The sequence below is a fragment of the Stigmatopora argus genome, chromosome 22 (genome assembly GCF_051989625.1).
Source record: "Stigmatopora argus isolate UIUO_Sarg chromosome 22, RoL_Sarg_1.0, whole genome shotgun sequence".
NCBI classification, from domain to species: domain Eukaryota; kingdom Metazoa; phylum Chordata; class Actinopteri; order Syngnathiformes; family Syngnathidae; genus Stigmatopora; species Stigmatopora argus.
In genome coordinates, this window is record NC_135408.1 from 5,782,551 (window position 1) to 5,796,753 (window position 14,203).

Genomic DNA, 14,203 nt, shown 5'->3' on the forward strand with positions numbered 1-14,203 from the left:
TGACAAAACCACAGCACATTTACCACGTCATGTCAATTCAAATCCCATTATCAGTTTAACATTTGTCTGAAAGCTGTTTTATTTAAGGAAAACACTTGGAGCGTCCTTTGAACGCCTCTGACGTGTTGCTGAACTTCCTGCGGGCGGCGCCCCGGATTCACCTTGGGGAAAAAAAACCAGGCCGCGTCTGTGGGATCCATCGCCTCGGTGGAATGTCTGAGGAATGATGGCAAAAGCAGACTGCAGCAAAGCAGCTAGCGGGTGGGAGCTTTGGGCCGAAGGTGATGAGGAGGAGAGAGTGGGAACTGACGAGGAGGCGGAGGAAGAGGAGGAGGAGGAGGAGGAGGGGACAGGAAGCAAGACCAGAAGGCTCTTCGGGATACTCAGGTTTTCTTCTCATTTTTGCTTTCTGCTTCTGTCCTACTGCATTGTGCCTTTGCCAGAACACACACACCCACACATGCATTCATGGTTAAGGTAATCCCGAAAAACACTTCTACTTATCCTGATGCACATCTGGCATTTCCTGCTTTCTCTCCTGCACACCAACACAATAACACGCACACAAAAAGAAAACATTAAATGCACGCACAAACCAAATGCACTAGTATTTCCACATCCACACTCACACAAACTTGCAATCCACACTCCAAAACTTTTGCTAACTCAATCACACTTCCACAATACGCAATTGCAATTAACTTATTGGTTACCATTGACTCCAATAGACATTCAATCCATTTAGCTCTGAACGGATTGGACGTCTATCACCATCAACCTTGCTGAAACATAATCATTCAATGGCGACTATCCTAGTTTATATGGGTTGGCTGTCACTCACATGACAAACACTTTCCACACTAAGGGCATATGGTTTTCATAACCCCCATCCCCATGCCTTTCTACCCGCACACATCGAGCGAACCCCCTCCAGGCTTTCTTCCATTTCTTGCAGCCCCCCCCCCCTTCTTCCAAAAACACAATTCTTTTCCCTCAACACAGCAAAAGAAGCCCCTACCTCCCCACCCTCCCCTTTTCTCCTCCTTTCGTGACCCCCCCCTTCCAGCCCTCCATCCCTTCCTTCAGTCGCAGGCGAGCTCGGCTGAGGGGAGACACGTGAAACGTTCACCTCATTGATCAAAATAAACAAAATTCATTCCTATTCGGACGAATTAAGCTTCTCGTTCCAGATATACTGTGGGAGTACTTTTTAATTTTTTTCTCCATTTGTCAAATCTGTTTTTTAAAGCAATGTGGCCGTTTTTGGGGTGTGTCAGCTGGTTGCTACTGTGCCTCACCAAGGTGGCCGCCGATGGCGATCTGGAGGAAAAGGACGCCCTGTGTCACTCGCACGGGTGCTTGGCCGTCTTCACCCAGCAGAGAACCTTCCGGGAGGCGGGGCGTAGCTGCCGGGAGCGCGGCGGAACCCTGGCCACGCTTCACGACGGCCAGGCGGCCGACGCCGTCCATCGGCTACTGGCGGGCGCCGAGCCGCACGGCGCCAGGTTGCGTCTGCGCCTATGGATCGGCTTGCATCGAGCGCCCCGTCAGTGCTCGGCTGTGCGGCCTCTGAGAGGCTTCGTCTGGGTCACAGGTAAGGAGCAAAGGTCAACTTTTGGAGGGTGGGCTGTGTCACTATGTACTGTATGTGTGCATTATGTTGACGTTTTGATGAAAAAGAACTAGACGTCCAATCCGAGAAACGTGGCAGTGAATTATAAATTAAATATTAAAAAAAAAAAAGGTCAAATCTGAACATTAGGGGTTCCTCTGGGTTTTTATAATCCTGGGACTGCAGCAGCCTTCTTTTGAGCAATGGCGACATCTTTTGGTCAATATGTAAACAAACCTGTCCCATCCGTCTCTCATTGCACTGAATTGCTATTACGGTCTGGCGCGTTAACCTATTAAATCGACTCAAAAACACACGTGAACAAGAAAAGGAAGTCATAAAAAGATCTGTGAGAGTAGGTCAACAGGGATGTAAAATTTCTGAGGGTAACTGAGGTGATGGGCGGAGTGATGAAAGAGGAGGGGCGGGTCCAAAACAATGGAAGCCACTTAATGAATCCACAAGGCAGAGGATGCTAAACAGGAAAAGCATTAAGTCAATTTACTTTCAAACAGTGTTCAATAATAATTGACCAAGAAAAGCATAACTATTGAAATTGGATCCGAAAAATTATTCATGTAACATCAGCTTAAAAAAAACATTTTGCTTCAGTAATGTGACAATGGCATTGAATATTTGTTTGTTTTTAAATTTGTAATTCAAGACTGTCTTGTTTAAGTACCATTCGCACATGGCTAATATTATCACATAGTACTTAGTCATTTGTTAACCCAACCACTTATCTTTGTCTGGTTGTCTGCGGGGTGCTGCAGCCTATTATGGGCACCAGGCATCTCAAAACCCTGAATTGGTCGCCAGTATTTTCCAATATTTCATTCAAATTCACTTATAAATCTTTTTAAGAATATTGTGATATTTTTCAAATGCAAGATAAATTAATTGATATAACATAGCAAAGTGATCCGTAGAATTAAACTAAGGCATCAAAACTGTTATTAAATTAAATATGAAATAGAACTAAACCAAAAAATGAATCAAGAGCAATAGTAATACAACTCGAAACATAAACTATATTGAGAATATATTTATTTTTTAGCGTGGTGCGGCTATACTCACGTTTGATTATGGCGTACTATATAAGATTAGAATTGACAAATTGCCCATGGTTTAACCCTATGCTTTCTGTTGCACCGCCTGCAGGTGACCAGGAGGGCCAGTTCACCAACTGGCTCCGCGAGGAGGCCCCGGGTTCGTGTGCGGCGCCCCGCTGCGTGGCAATGACGGTGAACACGGCAGACGCCGCCCGCCAAAACACCGACAACTTCAAGTGGTTGGACGGTTCGTGCGGGTTGGCGCTGGATGGTTTCGTCTGCCAGTACCCCGCCAAGGGCATGTGCTCCCCCCTGGAGGACGAGGGCGAAGGGACCGCCGTTTACTACACGCCGTTCCATTTGAGCAGTCGAGTTCTGACCCACGTGCCTTACGGTTCCGTCGGCACCCTCTCCTGCCCGAGCTCGCCTACCGGCGCCGATTCCCCCGGCGAGCAGACGGTGCTGTGCGCGGAGAGGGACGACGGAACGGTGGGCTGGTCCCGGGACGCGCCGCTGTGCGGGGCCGCCGCCGCCGCCGAGCCGGCCGACCGGGACTGGTGCGGCGAAGACCACGGGTGCGAGCAGTACTGCCAGAACACGGGCACGGACTACTACTGCTACTGTTCAGAAGGATACACGCTAGACGAGGACGGTTACAATTGCGTGGCGGACCCCTTGATTCCCACGGACGCCCCTTCTTCCGATGCATCGGCATCCAGCGAGGCGCCCCGCCTCAAAGAGGCCTGCCGGGCCTTGGGCTGCGAGTACGACTGCGCGGAGACGGCTCGGGGGGCTCGCTGCACGTGTCCCCCGGGGTACCAAACGAGCCGCGACGGGCGCAGCTGTTCCGACGTGGACGAGTGCCCGCAACAGCCGTGCTCACAGGCGTGCGTCAACGTACCCGGGACCTTCCACTGCGCTTGTCACGCCGGCTATCGACAGGACGAAGAGGGCGAGTGCGTGGACGTGGACGAGTGCGAGGACGAGGGGAGCTGCGACGGCCCCTGCCAGAACACCGAGGGCTCCTTCACCTGCACCTGTCGTCATGGTTATCATCTGTCGGACGCCGGCGACTGCCAAGACGTGGACGAGTGCGTGGGGGCGTCGCCCTGCCAGCAGCAGTGTCTCAACTACGAGGGCAGTTACCAGTGTTACTGCGACGACGGCTACGAGCTGCGGGCCGACGGACTCGGCTGCATGCCGACGCCGGCCGACGAAGAATACTCAACCCTGACCCCAGATCCCACCGATCCGGCCGACGTCCCGGAATCGGACGGCGAGGGGCACGGGACCTCTCGGCCCCGCTTCGACGTCCGATGGCCGACCGTCGCCCCCGAAGCTCGAGGGTCCGACGAGCAGGCCGATCGATGGGACGCCCCATCGTCGAGGCGGTACAGAACGGAGTCGACGGCGGCGCCGGGGCGGAGCCACGACGATGGAGGTCAAGGAGCCCAAGAGGATGGCGACAAGGGCAAACATGACAAGAGCTGGCTGCTGGTGGCGCTGTTGGTACCGCTCTGCGTCTTCCTGGTGGTGATGTTGGCGCTGGGCATCGTCTACTGCACCAGCTGCGCGGTGGACAAAAACATGCGGTTGTCCGAATGCTGCCGATGGATCCTCCCCGCGTCAAACCCCGACGGCGGCGAGCCCAAAGGACAAGCGTGACGCTGAATGGAACACGGTCACGCCACGTCGTCGTGGAACATTGACCACCATATTGCTCGATGGTGTAACGTGATCGTTCGGTGTGGCCTTGTGATAGTCACATGACATTGGTCATGTAACGTGGACATGCCACACGGGTCATGTTACGCGGATACGCGACATGATCATTTTCAGTCTACTTTCTGTCTCTCGCGCACCTTTTGTAAATACTTTCATTTTACTTTGAAAAACAATAAAAGAACCAAAACAAATGTGTGTGGTGATAAACATATCAACATTTAGTATAAAGTGTTCTTCTATCAATTACACCAGATGAGACACTTTTACACTTTCTCATTTTCAGTGCAGCTTTTCCTCACAAGGATCTCAGGGGTGCTGGAGCCTATCCTAGCCAACTATTGGCAGCAGGCGGGGGGACATCCTGAATTGGTTGCCAACCAATCGCAGGGCACCTGGAGACGCTCGCACTCATACCTAGGGAGAATTTAGCGTTTTCTACCGGCCTAGCATGCATGTTTTTGGAATGTGGGAGAGAACCAGAACACCTGGAGAAAACCTACGGAGGCCCAGGTAGAATATCCAAACTTCACACAGGAATGTCCTCTAATGAGACAAACCAATTTTGTGAGCCCCTTGTTAGCAACTCACACAAAAAGAAAATAGGTTTTACATTATTTCCATCATACAGGTTTTGAAATACCCAAAACATGCTCGCAGACCCTTTGCGTGATACTATTTCGACGCTTAAAGTCCATATTATAGCGTCATCTGCATCATCTTGCCACACCCAACAGCGCCCCCTATCCGCCCAAAAACAGGACCTCTCAGCCTAAGCTCCGCCCCTGCTCCGTAGAATGGCACTCTCCAAAGCTAGCAAACGGTTGCTATTTGGCAGTCTTAAAATCCTTCAATGTATACGTAGTTAATTTAATAAAAACTGTCTCAATATTTGTTTTCTTGTCTTAATTTTAGAAGTAATTCATTTAAAGAGACCAATAATTTACATTTTTAGATCTTGTTTTAGAGGAAGGGTTTCTGGTGGCGAGGTTTTTCAAAAAGATACGCTGTCTCAATAAAATAGAACACGCGAAAGTGTTGCAACAACAGATAAAACTCATAATATCTTATCAAAATTCACAATCGTACGATAATGGACTGGTAAAGATATTTGAATGTAAGCTCCCCGATGACGTTCATCAAATGGGGATGTAGCTCAGTGGTAGAGCGCATGCTTCGCATGTATGAGGTCCCGGGTTCAATCCCCGGCATCTCCAGTTTTTGTTACGAATAAACTGTGACGTTCGGAACATGAGTGTAAATATGGAAGTATAATATTATTGACAAGTTTAGATCTAATAATTTTGATTATCGTAATTAAATTAATTACATGGACATTTAGTGTTACTACCGCTTGTACATCGATTTGCTTAAAATATATATAAAAACGTATTAAAAAGTAATTGGTTCCACTGGGGCTCGAACCCAGGACCTTCTGCGTGTAAAGCAGACGTGATAACCGCTACACTATGGAACCAGTTGAAGATTTCCGTGTCATTTTTATAGATATAGTCGTATGGTTGTAGTTGTTATATAGTCGCGTAATAAATTCGTGATTTAAATAAGTGAATCTATCAATAGACACTGTGAATAAAGCATAAATAAGTCAATAGAATCTCTATAGACATAGTTGCATGGTTGTTGTTATATATGTAGCGTACTAAATTCGTGATTTAAATAAGTGAATCTATCAATAGACACTGTAAATAAAGTAAGTCGTATCACTCAACCACATTTATTTTGTATTGTGTGTAGTTTATTTGACACTGATGTGGTTTGATAATATATACTGAAAAATGTTCCTAGGAAGGAACTGCCATAACTAAAATTAAACAAAAAAAAGAGTTTCTTTGGCCCGATCGCCAGATCGTCAAATATCACGTTGTTGTTTTTTTGGTTTGTTTTTTGTTTTTTTTCTTCTCGAGGCTGTTGCCACGTCCTCCTTGACGTCCGTGAACCAGTTGTCGTGTTCCATCAAAAGTCTTCATAGTTCTCCTACTGGAAGTCCTCTCCCATGTTTTCCCCTCGTCACGGATCAACCACCAGAACTTTACACTCGCGTTTGGCAATCTTGTCCAGCGAGAGGAGGCTTTTGTCCTGTGGTGGCAAATAGAGCGGCCGGCCCACCGGAGACCCCACTGGTGGTGTGATGGCACGTCGCTCCATGGCGCTGCCCGTCCTGAACCATATGTTACAGTGATGAAAACATTGCTTCAGTCTGCATCCAAGCAAAATATGGCAACATCTCACCTCATGATGTGCGAGCGCGACGGCTGCTGGTGGGAGAAAGACTGCGAGCGACCCAAACTGGCCTGGTGACGGTCCAGCAGATCTCGCATTGCCGGGCTGGATGGACTGTTCTTACCTGGAAGGATTCAAATTCTAAATCGCAGAACTTCGAAATGTCTACTGGGCAAAATCTACTGACGTGAGAGTGGCCTGGCGTCAGGTGGGGGGTTGGACACGGATGCCGTGAACTGGAGCTTGAGTTTCATGTGCTGACTCAACTGAGGGGAGAAGACAAATCGATTTGTTATCTGTTCACTACTCTAAAATGACTCTCCGCAGGTGGGTACCTCGTAGAGTCCTGGTCGGAGGATCTGAAAGGCCACGCTGAAGGTCAGAGTGCTGCCTTTGCGGCAATGACCCAAGTTACTGAGTGGCGTGTGGCACACCACCGCCGACAAAGTGGTGTCTTCGCTGTGACCGCGGCCTGATGAACACGAAACAACCACCTTGTCGCCTTGGACCACACTCAAGACTCCATAGATTGTATTTTCTTGCATTTTGATCCCCTCCGCATATAAGCCGTACCCTTAAAATGGCCTTAAAATCATTGAATCTTACCATTTCTCTTGTATAAGGCGCCCCCTGATTCACAATTCCATATTCATGGTTTTAGTAGGAAGTACAAATGTGTTACTTTGAAGGGAAAATCTTAAGAAAAATCACCGCACGTGGTATTTTGGATTTTTTCACATTGTATGCAAGATTCATGTTTTTCCCTAAATAAATTTTGTTTAGCATTTTATCTGTTTATCTTTTCTCTATTTTGAAATAAATGAGCGTACCGGCCGCATTGTCTTGCGGTATGGCGTTTCGTCTTTGTCACCTTGCAGTCTTGTGCATGTTAAGTCTAATTTGTGCAAATATAAGCTGTCCCCTTAATTCAGTCATCATTTTTTTTTGCTAGAAATACGGCCTATATGCGAAAAAATACGGTACGTTTGAGTCTCAAAAGTCAACCCCACCATCAGGAGTCCAGACGAGTCGCACAGAAAGGAAGTCCTGCAGGTTGTTGAATAGTACATATTTGACCTTGAAGCGTTCTTTGACCTTGACAGTGCCGGGACAGCTGGCCGACATCACGAACCTGGGCCTATCCAGACGTACGCTCGGCAACCTGCCGTTGGTGAGAAGTAAGCCGAGACCAGATTTCCGATGTTGACCCTCATACCTGTAGTGGGTGTAGATGCAGTTGGTGAATGGCATCTTGGGAGTTGACCACTGAAGGACAGCAACTAGAGGAACCTCCATACCCTGAACAGATAGATGGAAGTTCAGGCCTTAGAGTGATCAGAATGAAATCTCGGGTTCACGCGCTCATCACACCTCATTGGATTCCTCCTGCGGCATGTCGTTGAGGTGCAGTCGGAACATGAAGTCGTGTTCCTCAAAGGCGCCGAGTGTACTGGGAAGGCGGCTGGCGGGGCTGTCCACCTTGCAAAAAGACGCCATGCCCACCTCACCCGAGTGGTGGCTGCGGCGGGTGAATTGGGGTCTTGATCATTTATTTTGGAATACTCTTTGACAAGATACAATCATTTAAAGGTACCGCAAGAACTGAGAGCGTACACACCAAACGTTGTCCACGAGCAGAACGGATCCGTCGGGCATTACGGGAAGGTAGGACGCGTTAAGGTCAGGCAGAATACGAACGTCCCGTATGCTCACTTCCTCCTGGGATGACTTATTTAGAACTGCGGGGTAGGAGAGGAACAATGTCACTTCCTGTTTTGATGGCAGCATGCTGACGTACCTTTGAGCACAGCCAAGTGGCGGCCCGAAACACTCATCAGCTTGCAGCGGACGGCGGGAGGTGGCAGGACGGTCAAGGTGGTGCTCACTAAGTCAAGATAAGGGTGACAATAACATCTACTGTGAAGTTGCAAATTTAGGCATGTCGTCCTGTCTAAGTCTTTTACCGTCTTCAAACTAGCCCTGCAGCGATTCAACCTATAATTGAGTCATTCAATTAGAAGAAAAAGCTTCAAATTTAATTTTGCTGCTTCACTGCTTTGTTTTCAAAGTGTTGTATTTCATTGTATTTATTTGGACGCATTAAATGCCTGTTTTCCAATTGCTCCATAAATTGCACCAATTCGTCAAGATGAATCGATTTAAATCATCAATAGCTGCACTCCTAGGTTGAACCCGCTTTATGAACATGGACTTCATAAAGAAAAACGTAAAGAAATACGTACAGCAAATCACTGTACGTACATGTCTACAGTGAATTCAGATGTGACTTATCTGATTTTGAAAAGAAAACCTGTGGACGTGAGGGCCTAACCTTGGGCCTTGAAAGTGTTGAGGTCATGCTTGAAGGTTAGCGATGGCTCGCGCTGCTGCAAAACACTCAGGTAGCCCAACTCCTGCACCTCCGCTTGCTCCGCCTCCTTCTTCCACACTGTCACCATCACCTAAGACCCATTAGCATGTAATGTTACACTGATTTTTTGGCCCCCCATATCGATTGCACGGTATCATCCGCAATACTCTTCTGTATATTTTTTAAAATTTATATACAATGTTATTCCTTTTTAATGCCAAATCACTGCAAATATTTACAACAATTCCCACTCACAAACACACCAAATCAAATATTAACGTGTGAGACGCCACCTTGACTTTGACGGTGTTGACGGGGAGTTTGTCCAAGGAGACGGTAAGTGGGAAGACAACTTCGTCCGCCAGAACCATTGGCTCGTCCAGAGGAGACTGAATCGGAGAAAAGCCCAAAAAAATTCGAGGTTCCGCACTTTACCGTCTTCTCGTTCTCCACCAACCTGGACCGGAGCCCTTCGAACCGATCCGTAGGAGTTGTGGATGAGCAGCGGCTTGCAGTCCCGAAAGCTCCGACACCGCGAGTCCACCCTGCTGCCCAGCGCCGCGATGGCCGCCTCCGCCGCCGCCATGTAGTCGTCGCTGCCGTCGTCGCCGGCCTCGTCCCCGCTGCTGCCGTAGTCGTGGTGATGCTGGCCAGACCGGTGGCGACCGCTCTCGCCCGGACTCACGCTGGCCACGGCGCACAGCGAGCCCGCCAACTCGCGCCAGGCCCGACCGCTGCACGTCTCCATCCCAAACCCCACACCGTCCTCTGTCAAAAAAAGGCGCGGACATGAGTCTCCTGGACAATAGTGGCATTAATGGGGAAAAAATGTAAAGAAAACTCCTAATAAAAACACTTTAAAAGCATTTCAATTGCTTAAGTTGTGTCCTGCCAAGCTTTTATGGCAGTTACTTTATTGTCAAGAAATAATTTTTAAAATGTAGCTTTTCAAAAAACATGGTATTGGTATCATTTCAACACTAGTGAAGAGTAGTGATATCATTCTTCTATCGTCTGCATTTATACAGTTAAAATTCAAGATAAATTGAGCTTTATACAAATATATAAACAACATCTTAGCTTAGCATTATAATGAAAAAATGGAGTTGTTTCCTTATAACTAAGAAATGTACTATTGTTTTCAAAAAATATGGTATTGGCACGGTATACGGCGATATTCGAGACAAAAATTGTAGATTAAGCAATAATTCTATCATATGTCTTTATCCAGTTCAAAAGTTGTGGTTTTAAATCAATATAAACACTCTATATTTACTAAACATCTTAGCCCTAGCATGATGTATTATAATGACAACAGGAAGTTATTGCTATTATTTTGGTTGCGCAACACATCCTTTGCGCTACCTCTTAAGCTTTGATCCTTGATTTTAAACGCTACTATTTATTTTGCATATTAATATTTATTCCAGTCAACATAGAGCAGCATCCTCCCCTCCGGTTCTTTAGCCCCACCTCCTTGGCCTGGTTCGGTCGGTGTCGTCCTGCCGGCGTCCCTGCATCGCAGCACCAGGAGGAAGCGGACCGTCTCCCCCAAATAGAGGTGGCTCCGACGGGGCAGGGTTCGGTACCGGGCTGGCTCGGACAGGTCCGTGATGGGTACCGCTGGGAAATACATGAAATATTCGCACTGAGACTCCATCATCTGCACCATGGTGACGGCCGGATGAGGAGGGAGAAAGCAAGAAAAAGAGAATGAGAGGGAGGAACAATAACACGCGAGCACTTCCCAGTTGGTCTTGGGCGCCCTCTGCTGGAAGCTGCAGGATTTGGCTGGTTATGCCTGCTCTCGGCTAACTACGAAAATAACAATAGAGAATGATCCGATATTCTGTAATAATATGTTTCCATTCTAATGATACACCATTATAAATCAATTCTTTATAAGGAAACTTCTATACTCGTTAGGGGTTATGTTTATCGTCAAAAAACAGAGTGATGTCACAAAAGAAACTGAAAATGTCATGATAGTCTATTATAAAGTTATTTTATTTTCCCCCATAATATGGCAAGAGACTATTTTTAGTTATTTAGGTAAATATATTTAACATAAACACCTGGTGTCCACATATTGGATAATTAATCATGAATTTTTTAAACAAATTTATTTTATAGTAGCCAATTCATTCAAACGGGTAGGAAAGGCCCTTCATGCTATTTTCCCAGTGCTATTGACAGCTCTAAATGTCCAATTCATTTTGACTGGGAGGGTTAGCACCGATTAAAATGTGTTCTCTTCTCTTAAAATTAACAAAGACAACTAAATCTGAAATTTGAACTTGGAAAGTGGATGATAACATCAATTGACCAAGTTTTCTTTTAAGATTTTTCAACTTGTGCCCCCGCTGAGAAACCTACGCAACACTCAGAGGACTCATTAATCCTAATATGATATTTGGTGAAAACATTTTGAATAATTAATGTGCCTAAATGAGCATTTTGGGGACAAGGGCTGAGGTAATGTAAACAAGGTTTTCGGTCACGTATACACAAGAGAGGAGAAAGTAGGCTTAGCACTTAATTAGGAAAACAAACACGCCATAGTTGCAAAGTTTATTCTGAACTTTACTCTTTCATCACATCTCAACTGTAAATATCATTTTCAGCAGTGGAAATATTACCATCTACACAAAACGCTATGTTCATAACTTACTTTAATAACCCTCATTTGGAATTGGAGTAGTTTGACATGGGTTTTTTTAATGACTAAAAACCTTTCTTTCAAAGTGGTTCCTAATAATGTTTTATGAACTTAATACACACAAAACACAAACACATTCCCTCAAAATGCCTCCACTACTACACATTAAACATGATCACTCCTGACACCTTTTAACAGTTTTGGAGGTCAAAGGTCACAAGTATTAACTCTTTGAATGGCATCCAGGAAGGGTTAAGGAAACAGATGAGCAACCTTTCTACTGTTCTTCCAACTAAGTAAAAAAATAAAAATAAAAAAAGATATATATAATTGTACTTGACTATAAGTCGCAAGCCCAGCCAAATTATGAAAATAACTATGATTTATAGTCCGGAATATCCAGTAGATCTCGTTCGTTTTTATAAATGCTACCCGAGCCCACTATGGTAACCAGGTATGGGGCACCCTTAATTCTTGGGAACCCCAGATTTAGATTTTTTCTATGGTATTGCTCCAGAATGAGTACCAAGATACTATTCATTTATTTTCTGTATCACTTATCTTCACAAGGATCGCGGGGGGTGCTGGAGCCTAGCCACTCAGCCGCCGGGCCGCACCAAGAGCACTAGAGTAGATATATATATCTGAAAATTATTTTATTCTTGTATTATTTTGTTCATCCCGTACGCATGTTTGAAGTTGACTTGGCGTCGCTGGTTGGCTGAGCATGACGTCGTCAACATGTGTCGTCATGTGGCATAAGTATTTAAAAGGGGCTGGTGTGCGGCAAGTGTATTTGTAGGAAGACGTTGAAATCTGCCGCCCTGCCCGCATTTTCCGCAGTCATGCGGACTTCAATGCAGGCCAACGGGACGGTCAGGCTGAGCCTGGCGGAGCGGATCGTGAATTCCACCTTAACCACCATGTGTGGCCTGATGTTCCTGACTGTCAACGGGGTTTTTTTGTTCACCCTGAGAAGGAAAAGAGTATTTCGGGAGGCATCGCGCTACATCCTGCTGTACAACCTGCTGCTGGGAGACACGGTGCAGCTGATCTTCAGCCAGTTGCTGTTCTTGCTGAGTTCCGCTCGCACCACCCTTTCGTATCCCATGTGCGGCATACTCATTATGTTCAGCCAACTTGCCACTCAGACAACTCCCGTATTTCTGGTGTTAATGTCACTGGAGAGATACGTGGCCATATGTCACGCTCTCCGGCACGCCTCCATCGCCACCACCAGGAACACGACGGCTGCCGTGCTAGCGGTGTGGATGTTTTGTTTTCTGACTGTTCTTGTTCAGGGGCTTTTTTTGATAAAGATTCGTTTTGACCTATTGGGAGGTCTGCAAATGACACAACTTTGTAGAATGACCACCCTATTCATTCTTCCTATTTCCGAATTGTTCTACAAGGTTTACATCTATTTCCTGTTTACCTCGTCGGGACTGACCATCATTTTCAGCTACGTTGGCATAATCTCAGTGGCCAGATCGGCCGCAACGGTCAAAGACTCGGTCCGTAAAGCTCAGCGCACTCTGCTGTTACACATTGTGCAGTTGGGCCTTGGCCTCTTGTCAATCATGTACACCACTTTAATCGTCGGTATCTCAAGTTTACTTAGCTGGGAGGTGGTCGTACGATTCCAGTTCGGTCTATATGTTTTGGTTTTCCTACTCCCCAAATGCCTGAGTCCTCTCATTTATGGGTTACGGGATGAGAAGATCAGGGTTGTGCTGTTGTACCATCTATGTTGCCACCTCAAATTGTCACCCAGTCGTGATTAAGATGCTTTTTCGTCCTAAAAACATTGTTTTATTCTCCTTCCTACACTAGGAACACATTCAAACTCATCTACATTGGTGTTCAAACCGTTCCTCAAGGGCCGGAGGGGGTTCCGGTTTTCATTCCAACCGAAAAACAGGATACATTTGGTGTCTTGTGGGATAGTTTGGACACCCCTGCTCTACTTAGTATATCAATACAAAGAAATAAAGATCATTTTGAACCCTTCTAGCCCTCTGAAAAGGATGTACTTTTATATGTTTATTCTAGAATGTTTGCATGAAAAACTAAATGTGTCTTCAGCTGCTGGATGAGGGAAATACTTTAGAATGTTACCAGACTTGACTTATAAACAACATCAGAAATCTTTCACCTCTGTTTGTATTTGTCCACCATTTAACTGCGCTTTAGATAATGTCTAATAAAATCGAAATGATGACCAGACACATTCCTTTCATAATGAAGTAGTGAAATAAGCACTTCCATTGGCATAACATATTGAGATTTTATCATTTGAGTGTGACATTTTCATCATGGAATGAAACTTTTAGGCCTCTTTTAGGCCTTTCCTGTCCTGTCTAGCAGAGACACCCCACCCACAATAGCCCCACGACAATCACAACATTGAGGAACCTCAAAGGGGTTCTCATCCAAATGTCTTTCACAAACTCTTTGATATCCAAAAATTCGATTACTGATCCAGCAAACACTAAAGGTCAACCACGACGTCATATGCAGCAACACATTTTTTTTTGGTCTTTCCC

General features: G+C 46.0%; 3 protein-coding genes and 2 non-coding genes across 5 annotated transcripts; 3 read left to right on the plus strand and 2 right to left on the minus strand.

Moving 5' to 3' along the window:
* The first annotated feature begins 335 nt into the window (after window positions 1–335).
* LOC144068068 (endosialin-like) lies at window positions 336–4,570 on the plus strand. The gene is made up of 3 exons (XM_077592292.1): window positions 336–387; window positions 1,250–1,594; window positions 2,774–4,570. Exons 2-3 carry the CDS (start codon window positions 1,252–1,254, stop codon window positions 4,327–4,329), a joined length of 1,899 nt encoding a protein of 632 aa, XP_077448418.1. The 5' UTR covers window positions 336–387; window positions 1,250–1,251; the 3' UTR covers window positions 4,330–4,570.
* Window positions 4,571–5,531: 961 nt separating this feature from the next.
* Window positions 5,532–5,603, plus strand: trnaa-cgc (transfer RNA alanine (anticodon CGC)). The gene has a single exon. It is a non-coding gene; the product is annotated as a tRNA-Ala (tRNA).
* A 187-nt stretch (window positions 5,604–5,790) lies between these two features.
* On the minus strand, window positions 5,791–5,863 carry trnav-uac (transfer RNA valine (anticodon UAC)). Its single transcript has one exon. It is a non-coding gene; the product is annotated as a tRNA-Val (tRNA).
* Window positions 5,864–6,105: 242 nt separating this feature from the next.
* Window positions 6,106–10,754, minus strand: trappc14 (trafficking protein particle complex subunit 14). The gene is made up of 13 exons (XM_077592364.1): window positions 10,472–10,754; window positions 9,456–9,766; window positions 9,292–9,387; window positions 8,960–9,089; window positions 8,426–8,512; window positions 8,246–8,366; window positions 7,999–8,146; window positions 7,844–7,926; window positions 7,638–7,789; window positions 6,963–7,099; window positions 6,815–6,893; window positions 6,637–6,751; window positions 6,106–6,565 (listed from the first exon to the last, which is right to left on the minus strand). The coding sequence occupies exons 1-13, from the start codon at window positions 10,668–10,670 to the stop codon at window positions 6,415–6,417; spliced, it is 1,809 nt and encodes a 602-aa protein (XP_077448490.1). The 5' UTR covers window positions 10,671–10,754; the 3' UTR covers window positions 6,106–6,414.
* A 1,739-nt stretch (window positions 10,755–12,493) lies between these two features.
* On the plus strand, window positions 12,494–13,652 carry LOC144068440 (odorant receptor 131-2-like). Its single transcript, XM_077592986.1, has one exon. It carries the CDS (start codon window positions 12,503–12,505, stop codon window positions 13,439–13,441), a length of 939 nt encoding a protein of 312 aa, XP_077449112.1. The 5' UTR covers window positions 12,494–12,502; the 3' UTR covers window positions 13,442–13,652.
* The last annotated feature ends 551 nt before the right edge of the window (window positions 13,653–14,203 follow it).

Bases quoted from the DNA above. Each gene is read 5' to 3' on its own strand.
- LOC144068068 (XM_077592292.1), top strand. From the start codon at position 1,252: ATGTGGCCGTTTTTGGGGTGTGTCAGCTGGTTGCTACTGTGCCTCACC. The intron at 1,595-2,773 runs GTAAGGAGCAAA...CACCGCCTGCAG, and splicing joins AGGCTTCGTCTGGGTCACAG to GTGACCAGGAGGGCCAGTTC.
- trappc14 (XM_077592364.1), bottom strand. From the start codon at position 10,670: ATGGTGCAGATGATGGAGTCTCAGTGCGAATATTTCATGTATTTCCCA. The intron at 8,367-8,425 runs GTACGTCAGCAT...CCTACCCCGCAG, and splicing joins CCACTTGGCTGTGCTCAAAG to TTCTAAATAAGTCATCCCAG. The intron at 6,894-6,962 runs GTACCCACCTGC...TTCTCCCCTCAG, and splicing joins TCCGACCAGGACTCTACGAG to TTGAGTCAGCACATGAAACT.
- LOC144068440 (XM_077592986.1), top strand. From the start codon at position 12,503: ATGCGGACTTCAATGCAGGCCAACGGGACGGTCAGGCTGAGCCTGGCG.